Source organism: Callorhinus ursinus, unplaced genomic scaffold (genome assembly GCF_003265705.2).
Source record: "Callorhinus ursinus isolate GAN/ISIS: 27379988/994484 unplaced genomic scaffold, GSC_fseal_2.0 scaffold18, whole genome shotgun sequence".
In the NCBI taxonomy this organism is placed as follows: domain Eukaryota; kingdom Metazoa; phylum Chordata; class Mammalia; order Carnivora; family Otariidae; genus Callorhinus; species Callorhinus ursinus.
Genome location: NW_027397080.1, coordinates 5,018,821 through 5,044,059, shown reverse-complemented (window position 1 = coordinate 5,044,059; position 25,239 = coordinate 5,018,821). Strand labels below are relative to the sequence as shown.

The 25,239-nt window shown below is 40.3% G+C and overlaps 1 protein-coding gene across 5 annotated transcripts in view; it reads right to left on the bottom strand.

The window, feature by feature from the left end:
* SCMH1 (Scm polycomb group protein homolog 1) overlaps positions 1-25,239 on the bottom strand; it is a 118,658-nt gene that overhangs the window by 59,287 nt on the left and 34,132 nt on the right. For all 5 annotated transcript variants that reach the window (XM_073902803.1, XM_025856567.2, XM_073902805.1 and 2 more), the window contains 2 exons: positions 23,695-23,783; positions 19,003-19,246 (listed from right to left, as the gene is read on the bottom strand). In XM_073902803.1, coding sequence (XP_073758904.1) covers positions 19,003-19,246; positions 23,695-23,783 — 333 coding nt within the window. The remainder of the gene's footprint in view (positions 1-19,002; positions 19,247-23,694; positions 23,784-25,239) is intronic.

Genomic DNA, 25,239 nt, shown 5'->3' with positions numbered 1-25,239 from the left:
TTTTCGGCTGTATCACTCTCTTGTCTGTGTTGATATCCCGAAAGGACCCTATGGCCAAAGTTACATGGCATGTATCCTAGCACCCTGAATTATGCCAAGCACATATCAATAGTTCATTAAAATGTATCAAATTGGTAGTGATGGGGAGTAAGAAAAGGTAGATGCATTAAAGTGGAGGTTGCCCAGCCTCTCAGCAAATAGGGCAATGTGTAAAGTCAGTGGGTGAATCAGCCTAAAACTGGTCTAGGAACTGGGAAACTAATCACAAACACTTTCCTGAGGAATAAGACACAAGGAATGAAAGCTTATAGCTGTTTCCATGGAAACATGTGATGGCTCTCTTTAGTATTATATAACCAACATATTAAATAAAGCCAAATATATTGGAGAAAAGGACCAAGAGAGCTGGGGTCTTAGGAAAACTATTACATGAAGCCAGTATTCTGGAAGATCCCAAAACAAAAGATGAAAAGAAATCAGGGAAGGAAGGAATAAAATCCCCAGCATTCACATTCCAATGAACTGTGGGACAGTAAAAGGAACAGTGGCCCAGGACATAGCAAACATAATTCTGTTTCTGAAACTAAAGTTTTCTATCACTTTGGCAAATTTTGCTGTGCTCCATTTTTATGGTCTGCTCTTCTTTCAACCTGTATCTCTTCGGGATAATGTAAGGGTACTAGTCTACATAAGCATAATAAACTTGTCACACTGAGTTATAAATATTTCTATACCCCCGCCAAAATAGTGATTACTTACAGAGGAGAAACTATAGGAAATGCAAGGAGAGACAGAGTAACACTAATAACACGATACTTTAACACACCATTTTCAGAATAAGACTGGTCGAGAGGACAAAACATAAGTAGGATAAAGAAGATCTAAACAACACAATCATATGAAAATCTACTAGTCATTTGGAGCGTATGTCCATAGCTAAGCTCCTGATTCCCCCATCTCTTGCCTTCAAACTTGTTCTTCTCAGTCTTTTCCACCTCATTCCATCTTCTCAAATGGCTTAGGCTAAAACCCTTGCAGTCATCCTCTCTTCTTCTCATATTCCATGTCCCATCAGCAGTAAATTCCATCAGCCATAACTTCAAAATACGTCCAAATTTGGGCCATTGCTCACCACTCCCTCTCCTATTTCCTTGGTCTAAGTCACCATCACCTCTAACCTGGGTTATTGTAATAGCCTCCTAACTGGTCTGTCCCTGCCGCTCTAGTCTAATTTCAAAACAGCTACCAAAGTGAGCCTTTTAACATGTCTCGGGTATTAGCATTCCTGTGCTCAAAATTTCCAACAGCTTCCTGTCTTAACCAGAGTTAAAGCCAAGTCCTTAAGCAGATCTACTGAACCCAACATGATCTGATTCCTTATTACTTCTCTGACCTAATTTCCCACCACCCTCCCTCAATTACTCTACTCTAAGCTAGGGATTTTCAAACTGTTTGGTCTTGGGACCTCTTTACAATCTTAAAATTTTGGGGGATTGCAAGGAGCTTTTGTTTATGTGGGTTATATCTATCATATTAGAAATTAAAACAGAAATTTTAAACATTAATTTTAACTTAACAAAACACGTTTACACAATATATTTTTATGAGAATGTGTCTTCCAAAAGAAAAGAATTTAGTGAGAACGGCATTGTTTTACATTTTTGAAAATCTCTTTAATGTCTGACCTAATATAGAAGACAGCTGGATGGGCGCCTGGGTGGCTCAGTGGGTTAAGCATCTGCCTTTGGCTCAGGTCATGATCCCAGGGTCCTGGGACTGAGTCTCACATCAGGCTCCCTGCTCAGCATGGAGCCTGCTTCTCCTTCTGCCTCTGCTGCTACCCACTGCTTGTTCTCTCTTGAAAAAAAAAAAAAATCTAAAAAAAAAAAAGACAGCTGGATTCTCTACTTCTGCATTAATTTATTGCTATGTATCCTTTTGGCTGAAGTATGTGAAGTATATAAAGAAAATATAGATTCATGGAGATACGTAGTTGGAAAAGGGAGGTGTGTTTAAATAGAATTTTCATATAATTGTGGATATTCTCCTTTAATATTATACCAAAACTCAACAAGTGGTAGTTTCTTAAATGTTAGTTGAAACATGGAATTTGTTGGGTTTTTTTAAAAGATTTTATTTATTTATTTGACAGAGAGAGAGAGAGACAGCGAGAGAGGGAACACAATCAAGGGGAGTGGGAGAGGGAGAAGCAGCCTTCCCGTTGACAGGGAGCCCGATGCAGGGCTCGATCCCAGGACCCTGGGATCAAGACCTGAGCCAGAGGCAGACACTTAACGACTGAGCCACCCAGGTGCCCTGAAACACGGAATTTGAAGCCTTTTTTCACTGGGTTGCTGTTTGCGTTGACGGTGCAAACACAACGGTGAGTAAAAGTAAAACTGCTGGCACCTTGGCATAAATTAAGGCAATGGCCACTCATGGGGGCAGGGGGGAGAAGCCAGGCACACTAAGCATGTTCTCGATGAAGCAGTAAAATCTGAAAAAGGCAAATAGTGTCAGTATAATAATCCAGCATTCGATTCTAGGGTTTTGGTTTGCTTAGATTGCTTTTTCAGTGGTTCATATCTTATTTCCCTAGCAGAACACAAACTCCAAGAACAGAGCATTCCACGTAGTCCCCAAAGCTTATGGCACTTGTCTTTGACATACTATGTACATTCTCTTCCCTAGGGAATATTTGTAGGCCCATAGTCAACTCTGGGTATAGCCAGTATACACGTGGAATGGCAGAAAATTGGCAAAAATTTTACCTACTTGTTTCTGATTTGCAACAATTTCTATTGTGGAAACACTGTAATTGGTATATAGCAATGATGACCTCAGCTCAGTGGCTCTGTTTCCTACCCCAAAACATGAGGGAAGCAGGAAAAAAATTGCCATTCGGATGCTGTTTTCTGATTGCTGTTAAGCAGAAGGTTCTGGGTTTAACATGCAAAGGTTTATTTTTAAAATGAGCACACTTGACTCTGTGCAGCCAAGAACCTTAAACATATTCTAATTCTTTGATTTAATCTTGCATTTCTGGGAAGCTGACTTAAGGATATGTTCTGTAGCGCTGAAAAAAAAATGCTTGCATGTTTATCAAAGCATTATTATAAAAGAAAATTTGAACCATCAAACTAGGGGAATAATTAAGCAAACAGCCACATATCCATTCAAATTATGTAATCACTAAAAACGTTGGCTATAAAGACTATGTAATAACACAGAACCAGGCAATGACATGTTAGGTGAAAAACTATAAAATGTAATATTCAATGTGATTGAACTGTATTTCAAAAAAATTATTTATAAAGAATAAAAATCAGAATAAAATATACAAGTTGTTAACGATGGCAAAAGAGAGGAGGGAGATGGGAAGCTCAGATGAGCAGACCAGGTCCAATAACAAACACAATTATATGAACAAACAGACACTAACCTATTATGCCTTATTCCAGTTACTAACTGGATGATTTACCCAAAACGGAGTCTTAGAGTATTTAGAGTTGGTAGGGACTTTGCATATTATGTAGTTTAATCTCTTTTTTTTTTTAAGATTTTATTTATTTGAGAGAGAGACAGTGAGAGCAGGAACACAAGCAGGGGGAGCGGGAGAGGGAGAAGCAGGCTTCCCGCCAAGCAGGGAGCCTGATGTGGGACTCAATCCCAGGACCCTGGGATCATGACCTGAGCCAAAGGCAGACATTTAACCAACTGAGCCACCAGGCGCTCCTAATTTCCTTCTTCTTAAAAGAAGGAGAAACTAAAGATTATAGAGAAAAAATACTTGTTTAAAAATCTCCCAGGAAGTTAATGGCCATGCTGGAGTGGAACAAGGGACATGTGAACACAATGTGTGATTTTGAGGAAGTCACTTCTTCACTTCTTTGCACTGTGGTTTCCTCACTTGTAAAACAGATAGTAGTACTCACCTAAGGGGCTACTGTCAAGGTAACATGAAATAACGTAGGATAGGACCACTACAGCGCTGGCTACATGGTATTCAATAAACATTAGCTTCTTTCCCTTCTAATTCTAGTGAACTGTTTGTTACTATGCTGCTACACAGCGGGTAGAGGGGCAGAGCAGGTTGGGGAGAGCTGAAAAGAGAAAAGAAGCGAGGAAAGCAGCCAAGGGGCACCCATGGCAGAATGGTATTTGTGATCCTGATGGTTCTGGGACCCTGCATCACTGTGATAGCAGAAGATACAGCCAATGGGAGTCCTGTCCTGAGACCGAAGCGGGCCCAGTCAAGGCTGAAGAGTTCGAGACAGGCCAGTGTCCTGTCTCCCTCTCCCTGGCTTTTTTTTGTGCTCAATCCCTTCATGCTGATAATTAGTATGAAACCATTCTAATGCTTTCTACTTCACAGAGAGTAATTTGGGCAGTATCTGGGACCAGCTGCTTTAGGGGATGCACACATTAGCAGCAATTTCTAGCCTTTTAACCTAGTTCAAAGAAATGCCATTTCTTCACATGTTAGTTTTTAATCGCTCTGGGAACCTTCAATTCTGCTCCAAATCTGGCAATGTGTACTATGTCTAAGTATAGGAAAGGGCAAGGATACCTTACCTAAAACAATGGATGTACAGTCATTATTTTAGTGTCTTTGAAATAAAAAGTATGTCCAGAAATCAAGTTAGCCTGTCAGGAGCTGGCTCAGAGTGCTGTGCCTTTGAGATTAGGAGAAACTGTATCTTTCATCACAAATTCATCTGAACAACTGGTCTTCTTGATTTGCAACTGTTGACTGATTTCAGATTTAGTTTTCTAGTTTTTCTATCCGCCTACGCTTAGATCTGGCATATTCTGCTGATACCATGGTCTAACTTAGCATTTATTCTATTTACTTAGTTTGACATCAAGTCCATGATTTCCCAGCAACTTATCTTAGACTGCTTCCAGTTCGAAGATTCTGTAGCACTGAGAGAGTAAAGGAATTTGGCTCAAGAAGAGCATGGCTTTTCCCAGAGAAATTGTCCCTTGAATGTTTCCAATTCATTTCTTTCACTCCAATCCCACCGGCCACTATCTTAAATCAGATTCTCATCATCTCTTGCCTCAATCACCGAAATGGCCAACTTGCTGGTTTCCCTGCTTCTCACTCACTTGCATCCATCATGATCTCTGCCCCTTACGTGACAGGTCATAGAGAGCTGCCTACAGTACAAATTTGATCACGTCACTCCTTTGATTAAAAACCTTCAATGGTCTCTTACTTTCTGGGTCAAGTCCCTTTGAGCAGGCCCTGCTTATTGTCTTACCTCATCTGATTTTAGTTTTCTGACATATGTCCTTCTCAGCTTGTGCCTTGTACATATGAGTTCCCCTCAAATGCGCCCCCCAAGCACGTCTTCAGGTGGCTGTCAATTCTAGGTGTCTTTCAGCAAACGACACAAATCCCAAGAGGTCCTCCCCAACTTCCTCTTTTCACTGATTCAATCTGAATGATATTATTTTGAACTTCATTTATTTCTGGGTAACTCTTAAATATTTCGTTCTATTTATGACAACTATTTTACAAGTGCTTATGTAACATGTAACTTACAAGTATTTATGTAAGACATATAAATTGAACATTTTTAATATGACCCATGAAAGACTCACCTTATTTATCATCATAGGGAAAACACATATCATCTAGTAGCTAACCCAAATAAAATCCAGCAAAGTGACTTACTCTTACTAGGCCTCAATGTCCTTGTTTATAAAATAACAGCATCAGACTAGAATGACTAATAACTCACATTTTTTGGAGAGCTTAGTATGTGCCAGTCATTGTTCTAATACATGAACTCATCTAATTCCTTACAACTCTGTGAGTAGGAACTATTACACCTCCAATTTAGAGCTGAGGAAACTCAGGCTAAGAGATGTCAAATAACCTGTTCAAAGTCACACACCAAGTACATCTCTAAAAAGGCCCGTCCATTTTGAAAGTTTGAGGGGATTCTATGGTTCTAAAAACTACTCAAATCTAAACCGAATGCAGGGGCGCCTGGGTGGCTCAGTGGGTTAAGCGTCTGCCTTCGGCTCAGGTCATGATCTCAGGGTCCTGGGATCGAGTCCTGCAGCTTCTCCCTCTGCCCCTCCTCCCTGCTTGTGCTCACTCTCTCTGACAAATAAAATCTTTAAAAAAAAAAGAAAAAGAGAAAAAAACAATGCAGAAGAAAGTCAAATCAGCAACAATTGTTTCTACTTCATATTCTGTTTATCTATATCTGATCTCCCCTAATGAAATTATATTCCCTGTTATACCTAGCATACTGGCCAAAACACAGTAGGAACTCAATAAATATTCTGGAATTACTGCATTTTCAATTTTTAGCATCATGTATTACAGTAAAAGCCAGGTACAGGTCAACAGGCATTACTGGGAAAGATAAGATAAAGAAAATCCTGGGCACCTGGGTGGCTCAGTCGGTTAAGCGTCTGCCTTCGGCTCAGGTCATGGTCCCAGGGTCCTGGGATTGAGCCCCGCATCGGGCTCCCTGCTCGGTCAGGAGCCTGCTTCTCCCTCTCCCTCTGCGCCCTTCCCCCCGCTTGTGATCGCTCTCTCTCTCTCTCTGTCAAATAAATAAATAAAATCTTAAAAAAAAAAAAAAGAAAATCCAATTACTCCTCAATGTTAATGTGGAAAATAAAATTAACACTATTTAAATATTTCGATGGGGTTGGGGGTTAGTGCCTGCTAAATTAATCAAGATGAGAATATTATTTTATTTGAGATATGTTAACATAACTCTGAAAACAAAGACACGCATAAACAAATGAAAGCAAAAAGAAGGTAAGTGTGGTGGTACACGGTCACTGAAAAGTACAAGTAACTAAACAGGCGCTGTCAGCCCCTCTCCAAACAGGCTTCCAGGTGGTATAAAGCAGAAACAGGCTAGTGACAGCTATAGCAAGACTGGGAAAAAGAAACAGAGAAACTTGCATGCACTCAAAATATCCCTGGGGGATCCTACCCAGTGTCCCTAGATGGCTTTCTCCTTCCTTTTACTTCCATGAACGTTAAATTTCCTCGGAGTATCTCAATTGGCATAGTTGAGTGCACAACTATATAATGTATACTTACAGGTGGCTTGACTCAATTATGAATGACTTCCCCTGGGAGAGCTACTATATTTCATTTTCTGTGGCTGAACAGCTGATCATGACTGGCCTGGAAAACGGACTTCTCTTGTCCAGATGCACAGTAACTAGCTCTTGGTGCTTTGAAGGATCTATCTCCCACTCTTGATCCCGCTCATTCTATCCCCAACACACATTTCAAACTCATCCCCACCCCAGCTGCTAGGGGTGAAAAAGGGCCCTGGAGTTTCTGGTTGATTTCACCATGCACTTCCAAAATCACTGACAGAAACCTCTCACCTGAGAATCACACCTCACAATTCTCAAATACTGTAACATTCATTAACTCAATCTTATCCACAATTATCTCAGACTTATTTACCTAATGAGTATCTCTAAACCTTGTTTGAGGCATAGAGAAGTGTGGTACAGTAAAAAGAACATGGATTTTGAAGTTAGAAACCCATGGAGCTAGGTCCAGGTCCTTGCAAATCATGTAACCCCTTTGAGCTATGGGTTATTATGAAGTTGAACTGAGATAAAGCTTGAAGACGTGGATATGATAAGCACTGTGTCTGAGATGACCTAGGGACTTAACAAATTTCACTTCTTATTCCTGCTGGTAAACTTTCTGAGGCTCAGTTTCTTCCTATGTAAACAAGGTTACATACAGTAGTTCCCTTTATCTATGGTTTTGCTTTTAAGAGCCACCCATGCAGTCTGGAAGCAAATGATCCTCCTGATGTACTGTCAGAAAGTCAACTACCTAATGCTACGTCACAATGCCCACCTCGTTCCCCTCACTTCATCTCATCGTGCAGGCCTTTTATCATCTCACCTCATCACAAGAAGGGTGAGTGCAGAACAATAATATACTTAGAGAGAGGCACCACATCCACAGAGCTTTTATTACAGTATAGTGTAACTGTTCTATTTCATTAGTAGTGACTATTAATTTCTTACTGTGTCTAACTCATAAATTAAACTTTACTACAGATATGTATGTCCAGGAAAAAGCATTATATATAGGGTTCAGTATCACCTGAGGTTTCAGGCATCCACTGGGAGTCTTGGAACATATTCCTTGCAGATAAGGAGGGGACTATTGTACTATATAAACCCTGCAAGGGAGGGTGGGGGGAGATTTACTGAGGTAATGTATCAAAGTGCTGGCTGTATTGGGGACCTTGTACAGGGCATTGTAAAGGTTAATTTCCTTTCTTACTAAAATGGTGCTCATTAAACATTCTTCCAAACAACATTATAAAAGATGTTTAGTTTAAGGTAGTACTAAAATAGCAAATACACAAAAAGTTAAGCATTTTTGTGATCTACATTCTTCTCCATGGAAAGTTACAAATAAGACCACTTTAAAGCACACTCTATTGGCCATGGGTACCTGGGCAAATTCAGCTCTAAGGGCAGCTTCCATGTTTCTACACAGCTGGTACTATATGATCCCTACTGGTTTGAACGAAGAAAAGCTATCCTTGGGAAAGAAGTGGAATCCTTTTATCTGATGAAAACTTTTCCTGAGGAAAATACTCGGGTGTATCACAACCTGGATAGTGTGATAAGAAAGAATTGTAAAAGCATGTTCCAAATCTTGTATTTACCATCCTTACCCTTTAGTGGCAAAGAAAAAAACCCAAACTACCAGAAAATCCTCTTCTCCAAGATGGCCATTGTGTCCTGAAGTTTGCTTCAACTTGTGCTGAGACTAGATAAGGGGTAACAATAAGCATCAACTATAGCCGTTTTAAGTATATAAAAAGAGAGACAATGCAATCCCTTATCTTCAAGAAGGTGGACAGTATGGTCCCCCTTTAAGGGAAGTGGGACTGCCACTCCATTCTGCACTAGTCAGACCACCCCTGATGTGTGGGGTTGGTTCTGGGCACAACAGTGTGTGCTGAAATGGGTCCAGAAGGAAGTCCAAGCTGATGAGGGGTACAGAAACTATCCAATTTCAGAGGTATCTGGAGAAAAAAGGTCTGGAGGAACAAGAGTATCAAGAGCTATCTGAAAAAGGCTTCAGGTGAAATAAGAAACAAAATGAGAGCCATTTTGTTTGGGAAAGCAGATTTTAGTTCAAAATTTAAAAAGAATGTTTGTAGTCATGAGAGCTATCACAAACGGGAAAGGTTCAGCTCTGGGAGGTTACAATCTCCCTGTCTCTGGAAGAACTGAAGTAAGGGTTAGCCATGTAGTTATAGGGGACGCACTCAAGGAGTGTCCTGAATCAGGTGGAAGTTGAATTTGGTGACTTCTGAACTCCCTCTAACCCTGAGATCCTAGACTTCTATGCCTTTTTACTTCCCTGACACCTCATATTTAATATTAAGGCAGATAACTGAATCTTAACTAAAGCAACTTCTAGATGGAAGAGAACATGGCAAAGAGTGACTCTGAAGCCTTCACATATTAGGAAGATAAGCTCATGTTGGTGGGTAGAAGTTTCCCCCAAATCTGATTTTCACTTGAAAGTTTAAACTTCTCATTTACAGCAAATGCTTATAGGTTGTCTTCCTTGAAGTGACCAGCTCACTTAATTTTGAAGAAAGAGTCTGCCAAATACCCAAATCAGTTGTTCTTTTAATTAACGATGATGTTCCATGAAAAAGTGGATACTTGAGCTTGCAACTCAAACAGTCCCACAAGTGCCTTTTCCTGAAACAACCATTATACGTGGATATCTTAAAGATGCAGATACTGAACTCATAGAAGTTGCCAGAGCACACACAACTAAAGCTAGGATTTGAACCTAGATCTTTTGGTTTTTAAAGTTCATGCTCTTTCCAGTATTTTACCCTGAAACCAATAAACAACACAAGAGTGTATCCCCAAATAAAGGATGGAGGATAATGAACTAAACATGCCTACTTATAATAAAGAAGGGCATCAGGGTATTGCTGATTTCTAGATTTCTCCAATGATCCTTAGTTAGGAGTCTTAGCTGCCCAAAAGAATGATCAGATCTCTCCTCTCTCCAGCAACAATGCACTATATGGAATTGGAAACTGATTTGTAAAATGTAAGTCAGTCCAGCTTGTATGTGTGTGTGTCTGGGCGGGGGGTATGTGTGTGTCTACATGACTAGAACATGAACAATGGAAAAGAAAAAAGGAACAGGGGGAAACCCATTTGGTTTATCAGTTTCCTGGACTAGGATCTTGTTTTCATTCATGGCAGTGTATCACTGGCCTTGGCACAGTTACTTAGAGGATGTGTTCTTTATTAGCTCTGCTCAACTTGGCTGGGTTCAGTTGTGTGCTGCCAGCTGGGTTGATGCCAAGGCTGAAACTCCACTCCTCTAAATTCAAGTTCACTTAATAAAGCATGGGTTGTCTCTTGCTCTGATCTAGCTCAGTTAACACTTTCAGTTCTCCAGATCTAGCTCCTTCTCTCCCTCCTGACTCTAATTCCTACAGCATGGAGAGAAGACCTCTGCAACTATAAAGACTTTTCATGTTTTCCTGGAGACATTTTGGGCTGATAAATCTATAGAGAGTGAGGATAACAGAATCATGCATGATGGGACCACAAGCCAAATTTAAGAACCTTCTACTACTGACATTCAAAGGAGTGACGGACCTTCGCCGTGTAGGGCAGTAGGTAAGAGGATTCGGGAGCAGTTTCTGCCAAGTGGACGGCTATGTGTTTTCAGAAGATGATCTGCAAACGGGTCTGGTGAAACCCAGGGCCCTCCGAGAGGCAGTGCGGAGTACACTGTGATGAAGCACACAGTCCTCAGTCACACCAGCCGTCGCAGGAGCACGTTCCAGCTGTCCTTAGCGTGAGACAATGAGTCCCGAGAGCTTATTGTCAAACCCCTGGCCTTCCTGCCGTTGCACCCTCAAAATCTCGTTTTCTCTTTGCTCTAAGAGTTTGCCAAGTTTTCCCCATCTTCCTGATATACTTGAATGCTTATGTCTTTCCTACTTAGTAAGTCATTATTGAGATTAGAACTGTGATATGTCCTCAAAAAAAATCATCTCTTTAATTAAGGAAGAGAATGTAATTATAAAGGGTTTATATGACTGGTATCCAGTATGGCTTTCCTAAAAACCACATACACTTATTTAAAATAGGGGATCCTGCAAGGTGACATTGGCATACAGTGGGTGCTGTAATAAAAGCTTGCCAAAGAAAACTACACGGGTCTAAGAATTCTGAAGACAACAGCAGGTGCGGTCAAATCTATGAGGTGCTTAAGTCACATCTAACTATTTCCAGGAGTCTGAGAGATACCAGTTGTTTCATCACATGTGCCAAAAACTTGCTACCTTTCTCAGGCACCTGTGGCTGGTGAAGGCCAGGGAAGTGGGCAGAGCCAAGGAGCAGCTCCAGGAAGCTGGAGGAGGGGCACGAGGCAGGACTTTTCTGCCCCTTAGGCAGATATAATTAGAATCAGAGGGAGAACCCAGATCCCTGCTTCCTAATCTAGTGTCACTCATGTCATTTCCCCCTTTTCCTATTTCTATTTGTGTACCATAAGCATATAATCACAAGAAAGCCAGTTACAGGAGTACTAGTTCACTGCACAAACCTCATCTCCTAAGTATGTGTATTTTTTCTGACCAAAATAGCGCATTTAAATGCTTCTATGCATAGCTCCCTTTTCTTGGGACATCCAGGCATCTCAATGCAGACAGAACTAGCACATGGTGGGCATCTGCCATGTGCTATTCGGTGCCAGGCACGTGCACGCCCAGTCTCTCATTTCAATTACTCGATCAACCTGGGAAGTAGGCACTTCTCTCTAGCCTCCACTGAGCCTAGCATTACTGAAAGGCTGCTCTGTAACTGCTGGACACATGGATGAATAAAGGCCAGAGCTGGGTATGAGTCGAGTACAAGGCCAAAGCTGGAACGACAGAGATTGTGTGTGCATGCATGCAAGGGTGTGTGAGGAGGAAATGGTATATTAAAGAAAGGCAAGGCCTGGAACCAGAATAACTGAGAGGGTAAAAAGGAAAACAGCCAAAGAGCCCAGAGGCTGTCCTCATTAAAGGTACCAAAGAATTTGTTTTGTTTATTAATCCGCGTGCCTGCACCTTTTCTGACATGGTTAGTGAACACACCTGACTAGCAGGACATATCAATTGCCAGGAGTTTCCTAGAGAGAGGACATTCTCCTGTTTGCTGTGGCTTAGTAGCAAAAGAAGTTGGGTGGAAGGGCAGGTGTAGAGCCATCCATACAAATGTTTCTGGAGATGAGTGCCCTTTGTCACTCTTACCTTTTTTTTTTTTTTTTTTTAAGAGAGAGTGAGCGAGTGAGGCAGGGGAGGGAGAGAGGGAGAGAATTTAAGAAGACTCCATGCCCAGCGCAGACAGAGCCTGACATGGGGCTCCATCCCATGACCCCAAGATCATGACCTAAGCTGAACTCAAGAGCTGGTCACTTAACTGACTGAGCCACCCAGGTGCCCCTTGCCACTCTTACTTTTGGTCATAAGATTTCCCAAATTTAAAAAAACAGAACATTAAATAGATTTTAATCTACTTTTAAAATGAGAGTAGTACTCTCACTTTTGTAATTAAGTGAATAATGGCTTTAGATGTTGAATAGAAATGGAATCAGAATACATAGCATGATCTATTTCACTCAACAAATTATTATTGAGCCAAGTGCTGGGGGGGGATATAAAGATGAAATTAATAAATTAGTTCCATATAACAAGGACTCCAGGCAGCAATGAATCCTAACTTCCTAGACAAAACAAAAAAAGGAATTTTAGCTCTCTCATTAATGCTTAGACTGAAAAACTAGCAGTATTTTATGTGTTGTAGGGGTAACTCTTTGTTATATAAATAAAATAGTTGTAACAGGAGTTGAACTGTAAGAACTCATATTTTGGCTTTTTATTCAAGAATATGCCCCCTTTTTGTCCTTTTCACCACAATGTCACTGCCTCAATTCTTTCACTGGAATATTGTAACAGCTTGTTAACGGACATCTCTGCCTCCAGCTTCTGGAAGCCACCTGTCCTCTCATTGCTACCAGAACGGCTCTTCGAGAACACAAATCTGACCTGTGACTCTACTAATGAAAGTCCATTCAATGGCTCTCATTGCTTTTAGGACAAAGACCCCGATCTTTAGAACAGTCTAAAAGGGGAGCTGTGTACTTCCTGTGTTACTTGCCCAGCCTTTCCTCTTTCTATTCCGCTCTTCACACTCTGCAATCTAGTTGTTTAAACATTTTTTTAGGTCCTCAACCCATTTTTTTTTTTTTTTTAAATCTTAGGCCTTCACTTCTCTGTTTCCACTGCTAGCTAGAATTTTCCTCTATCTCCCCATTCTTCCAGTTTCAGCTTAGATGTCACTTCCTTTGGAAGCCTCTTCTGACCTCCACCTTCCATCCTCCAAACTAGATTATGGTCCCTTCTGTATTTTATTACTTCAAAGCTAAAATTCTCTATTTGTCTATATGCTCCCCAAAATGTAAACTCTAAAGGGAGAAGCTCCATCAATTACGCCAGTGACTAGAACTCAGCTGTGACTTGATAGAACTTGAACGAATGGCTGGCTGGCTGAAAAAAATCAGCCTATCAGCTGACCTACATGCTGTGACCTACAGTGTAGCCTGGGTTGTTATTCTTGCCTCTACCCCAGTTTTTCCCTGCATAGTGTAGGATTACAATTTAACCAACCATTGTTCTGACCCAGAGTTCCAAAGTGACTACAGTATAGTTTCCTATGCAGTTTTACAAGATGAAGAGACCATCCATAAAGTATGGGAAATACTTTTTAAATGCTTCACAGAAACAATTGGAAGAGACATTCTGAAATTTTTGTTTTTAAGCATCAAATTCTTACTCTCTAGACCAGATTAATCCCTGTACCTCAACCACAGCACTGAGTCAGCTTTTGAAATGTTCTCTTTATACGATGTCACAGGTAGAAAGGGTGGAATGAAAGGTCGGAGGAGGCCTGGCTGAGCTTTCACCCCAACAGGTGTGTGCTCAAGGGCAGCACCTCTCCTGGATTCCCGTATTTGTATCAGCAATATAGAGAACAGCCAGACCCAGTTTACACTTTGTGAAGTCACAAGAGACTGAAGTGTAATCCAGATAGCAATACATTAATTTATAATAAAAATGTAAAGATGAAATAGCTTGTATCTCACGTTCTCTTCCTATTGTAAAACTGCATAGGAAGCTAAGCTATAATCTAAAATGGGCTCGCCCAGCTTGAAATCAGTGGGAGGGGGAGTTAGGTGGGTGGTTATGATGATGAAAAGCCTAATTAAGCATTACAGTCATGCCAAGTGGACTGAACTCTTTGTTTTTAAAAATTTTTTTTAAAGATTTTATTTACTTATTTGACAGGGAGAGAGAGATAGCAAGAGAGATCACAAGCAGGGGGAGCAGCAGTGGGAGAGGGAGAAACAGGCTCCCCGCTGAGCAAGGAGCCCGATCTGGGGCTCCCTCCCAGGACCCTGGGAACATGACCTGAGCCGAAGGCAGATGCTTAACCAGCTGAGCCCCCCAGGCGCCCCTGTTTTTTAAAATTTAAAAAGTAAAGCTTGCTTCTGTTTCAGTTTTATGTTAAGTCACACACACAAAAAAGTGAGGAGTTTACAAAAAATTACAAAAAAAAAAAAAAGCTTCTGCCTTTTATAACCAAGTACCCTGGATTAGTTGCAAGCTTGGTATTTGTTGCTTATGAGAGCTGGCTGGGCCCCAGGAGTTCAGGAGCTCTAAAAAGGATACTACTTCTCAGCTAAGGAGAAACAGGCGGCATGCAGGAGTCAGAGAGAGGCACCCTAGGTGGGTGGGGGGCAGAGCAAGGTGGTAGGTGAGCTGGACCTGGAATCAAGCCGGAGACAGTCACAGGAGTCACTTGTTACCCATCCCCAAGAGCAGAAATGGACAGGATCACAGCGTGGGAGGGCCCTCAAGGGTCACCTAGTTCACCCTCTCACATTAGGAATCACTTGCTCAAAGGTGTAACACAAGTTTGTGGCCCAGTTGGGACGAGACCCCATTTCAAAGCTCTCATCATATACAGTACGGCTTCTTTCCTATTTCCTATCAGGATCTAGAAGCCAAAGTCCAGGGTCTCAAATGAAGCTTTGAAGAAAGCCTGAAGGAGAATGGAGAGAGTACGGGGGAGATGTGTGAAGGCAATATGGCTCGAAATGGTCCTGACAGCTGGCCCTACTGGAAGAGCTGCATGACTTCTCCCTCTAGACTCAGATATCAAGAGAACTAAGTCACTTAATCCTCTGGACTTCACTTTTCTCATGAATAAAATGTATCTGAGAATAATTATACCTGGTTCAAAGTTACCAGGAATATAAAATGAAATAACGCATGTAAAAGAACATTAAATAAAATTGGTATTTTTTTCCTACTCATTGCGAGCAAGAAACTATTTCATGTTAGTCTGAGTTTTTTAACATTTGCCCACTACTGACCAGAAGGTAGGAAGGGAGGAGGAGACAGTATGATTAGAAAGAGAACAGGCTTACACAGACAGAACATCTTGTTTTGAGAAATGAATTGAGTAACCGCATTTTTTCCACATTGGATCACTTGCTCCCTAGCCAGGACACTGAGGTGGCTCAAGTTCTGCTGTTACTGAAGGCTACACTACAGAATCTACTGAGGGTATGGGGGGGGGGGCAAGGGGGTCATCAGAGGAGCCCTGGCTGCTGGAATGATGACCGAATGACCCACTCTGGAAATGCCAACTGGAGAAGGTCTCTCTGAGCCTGGTCCTTCTGGTCACCTTCTGTTACCAACTGGAGCTATCCACAGACACGCAGAAGAGGATGAAAAACAGTCAGCAAACACCTCTGGAAGCGTCAACCACAGAGTGAGGCATATTTCTCATCAGCAGGGTGCGCAGTCAGAAAGGAATGCCCGCCCAGGAAGACTCCCAGCTCTTCTGGCTCTCAAGAAGGGCCGAACGGCTTGGAAGAGATTTACCAAACAAAACAACACAATTCTCTAGGTGAGAAAGTGAGAAAATCAACCTACTCACTGAACACAGCCTGGAGCACTGAGGGTTAACCTGTTTGCCTCAAGGAAACAACAATGACTCCACCACCATCTCCGAGGCGCGAGGCACATCTCTTCCTGCTGCTTCCCCAGAGATACTGCCTCACAGGCTTGCAGAAGGACAGCCATGGAGTTCTCCCAGCAACCTCAGGCACTTGTTTCTTGCAGCACAGAGAGACGGAGCACTTTGCTGAGGCAAGAAGTGTGTCTCCCTGCCGCCCTGCCCCCATCTCAAGGGCTCTCCACCTCAGTGCCGCCCACTTAATCCCAGCAACCCTCAGCTCTTCCTTGTCCAGTTTCCATGGTGCCACCCATTCTCCATAAGCAGCCCAAGTGATTTTTTAAATAACAGTTTTATTGATAGATACTTCACATACCGTAAGATTCACCCTCTTTAAGCGTACAATTCAGTGTTTTTAGTAGATATACAGAATGGCAAACACCATCCCTATCTAATTTTAGAGCATATTTACCATCCCTGCACTCATCAAAGTCACTTCCCATTTCCCCTCTCCCCTAAGTCACCGGCAACCACTAATTTACTTTTGTCTCTGTGTTTCTGCCTCTTCTGGACATCCCATACAAATGCAGTCATGCCGTGTGTGGTCTTTTGTAATTGGCTTTTTTTTCTCTTAGAATAAGGTTTTTCAAGGTATATCTGTGGTATAGCATTATTTTGGGACTTCATTCCTTCTTAACGCCAAACAGTATTTCATATGGAGATACTACATTTTATTTGTCTGTTGGTCACATGGTGGACACTTGGGCTACTTGGACTTTTTGGCTACTATGAATAATGCTGCCATGAACATTCATGATATGGTTTTCTGCAGAAAGGTTTTCTATTCTCTTAGGTGTATACCCATGAGTGGTATTGCTAGGTTACAGGTAACTCCATGTTTAACATTTTGAGTAACTTCCAAACTGTTTCCAAAGTGGCTGCACCATTTCACCATCTCACTAGCAATGTCTGAGAGCTCCAATTCCTCCACATTCTCGCCAACACTTGTTAACTGCCTTTTGATGATATCATACCCACGGGTGTGAAGTGGTATCTCCTTGTGGCTTTGATTTGCATTTCCCTAATGGCTAATGATGTAGAGTAGCTTTTCCAGTGCTTACTGGCCTTTTATATATCTTCCCTGGAGAAATGTCTATTCAAATTCTTTGCCCATTTTTTAACTGGGTTGTCTTTTTCATTGTTCACTTGAATTCTGGATACAAGTGCAAGTGACTTTTTAAAAGTAAACCAGATCTTGTCACTCCCCTACAGAGTGCCCTCTAACGATTCCCCACTATGTTTAGAATAACATCCAACTTCTCACTCTGGCTTTCGGGGTCCTACTGGGTTTTGCCACTTTCCTCCTCACACAGTGCATTCCAGTAGGAGCAGGCTTCTCTCTGCCCCTGAAACACATTCATTCATTCATGTCCCAGCACCACGATATGTGTGTCCCCTCCCTGCTTGGAATTCTCTTTCTTGTCATTCAATTCAAATGTCACCCTTTCAGACAAATCTTCCTGAAAAGAACTGTATCTAAAGAATCTCCCCCCTCTACCAAGAGGAACAAGGAAACTTTTGGGCATGATGGATATGCTCATTATCCTGACTATGGTTATGGCTTCATGGATATACATATATGTTGAAACTTTTCAAATGGCATACTTTAAATATGTGCCATTTGTTTCACTTCAATTACACTTCAATAAAGCTATTAAACAAAAGCTCCCTTCACGATCACTCCTCCACTGCCACTGCCTCATCATACTTGATTCCTGAGGAGAAACTGATGATCTGAAATCACTTTGTTTATTTCTTGATTTCAGTGCTTATCAACCATCTCATCCCACTAGAACAAAAGTTCCAGGAGGGCCAAAATGTTTTTCATCTTTGTAACTGCTGTTGGCTCACAATTAATGCTCAATAAATATTGGGCACCCTGAATGAGTGAAATTGACAGAGGTTTAGAAAAGAGACTGGCAGACAATACAAAGGGTGGCTTTCTATTTCCTCAGATTAACTAGTACTTTTAGACATCAGGGATGAGATGCAGCTATCTCAAACTCTATCTGGATGATGTCCAACATCATCATCATTAGAAATATAATGTACTGTTCAACTACTCTGTGGTACTCTTCCGGTATTTTATAGATACTCTTCCACTGGGAGTGGTTATTTTTATAATGATAGCATAATAATAATAATGTGGCATAACATAATATACATTATATAGTAATTGTAATAAATATAATATAGCATATAATAACTATAATAACAGCAGCAATATAGTAAAAACATTTGTTTAGCAATGGTTATTTGCCAGATTTTATGTAAGCGTTTTACACGTCATGTCACTTATTCCTCACAATAACTTTATGAAGCAGGTGTTCGCTTATGGATGAGGAATTTGGGGTTTAGAGAAGTGAACTAACTGCTCAAAGCCACGCGGCTGGTAAAAAAAGGCAGAGCTGGGACTCAAACCTACGTCTGTCTTGCTGCCGAGTTCATGCTTTTCCCGTTGTGCTACAGTGCTTCTCAAGTGTTCTGATGACATGGTGCTACTCCAGCTCATATACAAAGCCCCTGAGTCCTGACACAGAGGTGCACCCCAAGATGATACTACTCAAACTCTGAACGAGGTCAGGAACCAAAGTGACAGAGAGGAGAGGCTAGGTGCCTGAGAATAAACCAGGATATTTTGAGCGAGGAACTTTTACTTTATCCCAAACTCCACATCTGGCTTCCTTCGACATTTAATTCTTATTGTTTCTGATTACTCTCAGGTAGACCTTGGTTTTTACCTCAGTTGCCTACTAGTGAGGTTTATCGAAGAGACACTGCCCGTGGGAGATCCAGGCAATCCCCCTTCCCAACTTGGGTCCTGATTTCAAGAGCTCACAGATGAACCTTTACCTTTTGTGCCAGGCGGCTGCAGGTTGTCTCCGGTCAAGGAGCACCAGCCCACAGGGAAGATGTCCCGGGAGTCGAAGCGGCACCAGTAGTCAAAGGCCCCTCGCCACCCGTCAAAGGTGACAAGCACCTCTGAGCCCCGCACCTCCCCAATAGTGGCTGGGCAAATGAAATGAGGGTTCTTCCTGTCCACAGCTTCTAGCTTCATTCCCATTTTGAAGAAGTTGTGGGAAGGCGATGGTGGTTCCTAGACGAGAAACAGAAATATGCAGACCTAGATGCAAAGACAAAGGCTTCTGTGTGCCAAAAGACCGCTACCAAATTTGGATGATGACTAAATGACCGGCTGCTCTATAAGATTTATAACGAAGGTTTAGTCTTTGTTTTAAATGAATTTCAAAGAGTACCAAAGTATTACTTCTTAAGTCCTAACATTTTACCATTTTTGATTCAGACTTTTTTTTTAAGAAATAAAAGGTAACAGATAAAGTTGAATCCCTTTTGTGCCCATTCCTCATACACGTTTTCATATTTTACTATATATATTCATATCCATTTGCATACTTTAAAATTTTATATAAATGGTATTATACTGTACATATTCTACAACTTTTTGGTCATTAACATTGTGTTCTTGAAATTTATCGTTGGTAAATCCAGCTCCAGTCCATTTCAAGTGCTAACAGTATTCCATTATATGTGTATATCACTATTCATTCTTTTTAAAATTTTTTAACTTAATTTTATTATGTTATGTTAATCATCATATAATACATCATTAGTTTTTAATGTGGTGATCCACGATTCATTGTATTCATTCTCTTCTGACGGACATTTAAGGTCATTTCTAATTGTTCACTGTTTCAAGAGTTTTAATGATCATTCTTGCACCTGTTCCTTTGCACACGTGTGGGAGGGTTACTTTAGGGTACATATGCAAGAGTAGGATTTCTGTGTTATAGGAGAGGTATATACATCTTATGTTTTATTAATATTGTCAAATTGCCCTCCTAAGTGGTTGCAGCATTGCACACTCTCTCCAGCACTGTGGATTTGTGATGTAGTTGCAAAGATAAAGTTCCCAAAAAGTGTTGTACCCTCTGTTCTTTCCCTGGTCTTACACTCTGAACCTGCACCAATAACACCATCCTATTAAATGGATATCTGGTAGAAAAAATCCCCTACTTTGTCATTTTTTAGTATGGTTTTGACTGTTCTTTCTCCTTGATCTTTCACATGAATTTCATATGATCTTTCATATGAAAGCTGATTTCATTTCAATTTCAATCAATTCATTTCAATCAGCTTTTCAAGTCCACAGAAAACGCTTATTTGGATTTTGACTGGAATCCCAGGGAATTTATAGATTAAATTAGGAAGAAATAACCTTTGTATAAATGATATTTAGCCTTCTCATCCTAAATGATATAAATGATATTTAGCCTTCTCATCCATGAACATGATAGTATTTTCCATTTATTAAGCATTCTTTAAAGTAGATTCCTTCTTTAACATGAATTTTTAAATTTTCTCTATAAATATCTCATGCTTTTTACTAACATTTTTCTAGGTATATTACAATTTTATTGCTATCCTAAGTGCTATCTTTTAAAATTTTATTTTCAAGCCACTTGTTGCTATTAAATAGAAATGCAACTGATTATTTAAAACTGATCAGCTGATTTAATACTGGGTAGCTTATGCTGATTCATATGTCAATTTCCTTGTCTGCTTGATTTATCAATTACTGAGAGACATGTACTGAAATATCCCGCAGCAATTGTAGATTTTCCAATTTGTCCAAATTCTGTCAAATTTTGCTTTCATATTTGAGGCACTGTTTTTCAGGAGCATGTACTCTTTTATCATTAGATAGTGGTCTCTTTAGAATGTCTTTCAGCAACAAAGTCTCCTTGCCTAATGTCAGTATGGTTAGCACTGGCTTTATTTTGATGAAGATTTGCCTAATGTTATCTTTGCTTTTCCTTCCAACATTTTAGTGTCATATTTTAGCAGTGTCTCTTGTAAACAGCACATAGATTTAAAAACAATCTAATTGTACGTCTGAACTGATGAGTTTAAGCTCATTTTTGTGATAACTGACATATTTAAATTTATTACAGTTATCATACTGCCTACTTTCTATGTAACTTGATTTTTTCCAGGTTCCTTTTTCTCCTTTACAATCAATTGAATTTTCTTCCCTTTCCACTGTTCCATTGATTCAGATGCTAACCATTCTATTTATATAGTCTTTCAGTGGATCATTCCCTTAAGATTTGTAACTGGATAGTTGACATAAATCTAAACTCATCTTTATGTACAGTCCCAAGCTACACAAGGACCTTAGACCATTTTACCTACTCCTGAGTTAGTAAGTGTTTGATAATTTAGTTCCACCTTGTTATTACACTTAGTTTACATGGTTACAGGCACTGCTTGATTAGCTTTACCCACATGTTAAGCAATCTTTCCTCACCACCACTTCTTCTATTCTTACTTTCTGGGTTCAATGATCTTCCTGAAAATGTATTTTCAGTTGTTCTTTCAGCAGCTATGTTCGTACTACTTGTATAGTTTGTTTGGAAATGTCTTGATTTTACATTCATTCTGAAATAATAATATGGCTAGATATAAAATTGTAGATAGAAAACAATTTTTTCTCAGTACTTGGAAGATACTGTTCCATTATCCTTTGGTTGGTAGTGCTTCTGTCTGGAAATGTGCTGCCAGCCTACCTGTAATCCTCTGGAAGGTGTTCTGGGTGATTACTTGTTCAGATCCTTCCTTTGGACTTCAGTCATATCGTGATGTTTTAAGGTATGTATTTGTCTTTATTACACAACTCTGGAAAATTCTGCTAATATCTTCTTGAATACCCTTATTCTCTCTTCTTTCTAATTAATCTTTCTGAAGTTCATATTCAGCATATATTGGACCTTCTAATATTATTCTGTCTCTTCTCTTTAATATTTTCCATCTCTTTATCTCTCTGCACTGCATTCTGGGGAAAGTCCTTATACCTGTCTTTCAGTTAATTCTTTAAGTCCTAGTTTCTTATATACCTACCCATTAATTTGTTCTTTTAATCATTAAGTTTCATTTCTAGATGTTCAATTTGTTTTTTTTCAAATATTTTCAGAAATAGGGTTTTGTACTTCTCTCAATTTTTAAAGTCCTTCTTTTCATTCTTTAATCATTTTTAAATACTTAATTTATAATCTCTATCTGGTGTTTCTATTATCTGAAAGCCATTGGGTTATAGCCTTACTGTTTATTGGGTCTACCGATGTCCCATCATGTTGGATGTGTTTTGAGAGTTTTTGAGGGCTCTGAAATTCTGAAATGAACACTCATCTTCAGGGGTGCTTCATTTTTGGGATGTCTATGACATTGGGTTGAAAGCAACCAAACCATCTGGAGAGGCTCTGGGTTTGCCTCTGCAGGCACTCAGAAATATCTCCATATAGCTCTGAAGTTCACAGACAACACAGGCACTATATCTGAACCATGGACCTGCATGGGCGAAGACCGCTTTACTGGAGAAAGTGGCTCCATTTTCACCCCTCCCTAGAACCCAGAAACTTTCCTCACCAGTGTTAACAGTCTTTCCAAGAAGGAGTAACCAGTTGAGGGACCTGATCGGGTTGTCTACGTGGCAGTCTCAGGGCCGTTTCCCTGCCCTGCACGGGCCCAAGTGCTCATCTATCCTACCGTGGCTTTTAAAAGACAAGATCCTTAGAAAGTAAGACTGGCAATGCCCCTTAAGGCATTTACAGGTGCACCATATACACTTAACACTGGTTCTCCTTCTTCATTCTGGCCTCTGGAGAGTTTTCTAACTTTCTGGTAGCTTGGCAAAGCATGTAAAAGAGTATTTGTTGGTCTTCCTCCCCCATCAGCCCACCATTTTGATATATTCTGTAGTGAAAGGGTTTTTAAGTTGCCCAGTACACTATATTCTGGGAACCATATAGTGCTCTTAGGGTTTAGACTTAACTAGCAGCACAGGCAACTCTAATTCAGTCTCCTTTACCTCATTAAAGAATTCAGCTCACAGCAGACTGACTGCTTCATGCCTTAAGAAACAAGGAAGAATGGATACAGGTTTTACATCCCTCTTCCACTACTTATGAGCCATGTGATCTTGGGCAAGTTCTTTATTCAAAAGTATTTGTTTCCTTAACTATTAAATGGAAATTGTAATTCTTGCTTCAGAAAGTTATCTGTGGATATTAAATGAGATGGTGTATATCAACTCTAAACATACTGTAGACATTCAAAAAATAGTCTCCTTCCTTTCTCTTTGTTTAGCATATGGACCTTAGGGAATTCAAAGATCTAGGATGAGAACAGCTCCTTTAGATTTATGTTATATTTTATGTGTTTTTCTGATAAATACATTTTAACTTCTTGACAACCCTGGGAGACAGAATCCCACTTACAGATGAGGACAAAAGGACACTGCTTATTATTGGCAGAGCTGGGACCCAAAACCCAGGAATCCTGACTTATGGTGAAATTTCCTCCAGAGACAGTTGCGGCTTCCTAAGATACTAAAAATCCTCCCTCTGAACTAGTTTCTGAGAAGGCATCCTCAGGCCATAAATACAAAGTAGACATCAGGGGCTTAGTAAATGAAAGAATGTAAGCATTTGACCTTAAGCAAGTGGTGATATCTGAAGGACACCATACCTTGTGGAAAATCCTGATGGGAGCCATCTCTGCTCCATTTAGTGTCTTCAAAAGGAACATGGGCCAAGAGGAGGCATTCAGCCGAAATCCTGCAGCAAACATAATGGGCAACAGATAAAAAATATGTTTCAAAAGGGAGTGGTGATATCAAGTTTTCCCTTGGGAATCCAGCTACTCCTGCCACAACCTATGCTGTGATAGTTACAGAATCACAGACTGTTAGGAAAGGACTTAAAGGTTAAATAGAAGAAATGCCTCATTAGACACCCGAGGAAATGAGGCATGGGAGAGGGAACGTAACGTGCCCAATGTAATGTTGCAGAGTAAGCAGTGGGACAAAGTCCCCAACCAACTTTTCTGACTCTATGACAAGTATTATAAAATATATATTATAAGGTCTAAAAAGCTTTCTTTGAAAAGTCCAAAATAGATGTGAGGTAGGATTAACCAATACTTAGAAATGATCTAGACAGTAGAGTGTGAAAGGGGATAGGATAATCTCTTAAGAAGAAACCAAATATGTCAACTGATACATCCAATATACAAATAAATCTTTTTGGGTTATTTCAATATAAACTAACTCACTATTTCTGTCTCACTTTCTCTTCCTTTCTCTCTCTCTCTCTCTCTCACACACACACACATGCTACAAAACACTTTCTGATACTCATTTTTACTTAAACAATTAAGGATCAGACAATGATGAAGATGGAAAGGATAATCCTCTCCCAAAATACACATTTTCCAAAAGAGTAAAAAGAAGCCTAGAGAGATTGTCCATTAGTTATTTGGCAAGTAAAAGCAGTAAGAATGTACCATTTAATTAATAAATTGCAAAAATAAGATTGTTATCATAGTTCGGTCTTCCAAAAAGAACTTCGAATGCTTCCTTCTATTTGGCTTCAACTATCCTGAGATACTCAAAACTAGTGCTTTTTAATAGTATCCTCATCAACCTCAGCTTCCCATCCCTGAAAAATCAACAGACAGGCTGCATCAAAGCTGCAGAGCTGGAAGTGACAACAACTATTACTCCTGAGGACTTTACTGTGTATGTGACACTGTGCTGATCACTTTCCACAGACCATCTACTACTCCTTAAGACAACCCAGGGAGGTAAATATTATCTCCATTTTATAGATGAGAAGAGAGGTATAAAGTAAACTTAAGATTTTGAAGTGAGCAAATGAGAAGAATTGAAACCCAGGCAATTGGACCCTTCAGTCCACACTGTGGACTATGCTAAACTATCAATGTGCAGGTAAAATGAAAAAGGAAGAATCAGCTTTGGGGGTTAAGTATTAATTAATAACTATAATTAAGGGGGAGGACATGAAAAGAGAGAAGAAAATGGAAATAAGAGAGTTACCAGCCCATATGATGTAAACTTTGTGTCTCAAAGCTGGCTAGGCTAAGCTGAGCTCCCCAAGGTCAGGAGAGGTCCTGGGACAGCTCATTTATATCAGCAATGGTGACAGCAAAGTGGATGTTCCTATTACTTCACCTAAAACTGCTATTGTTTTACTTTTTTGCTTGCCTCGTCTT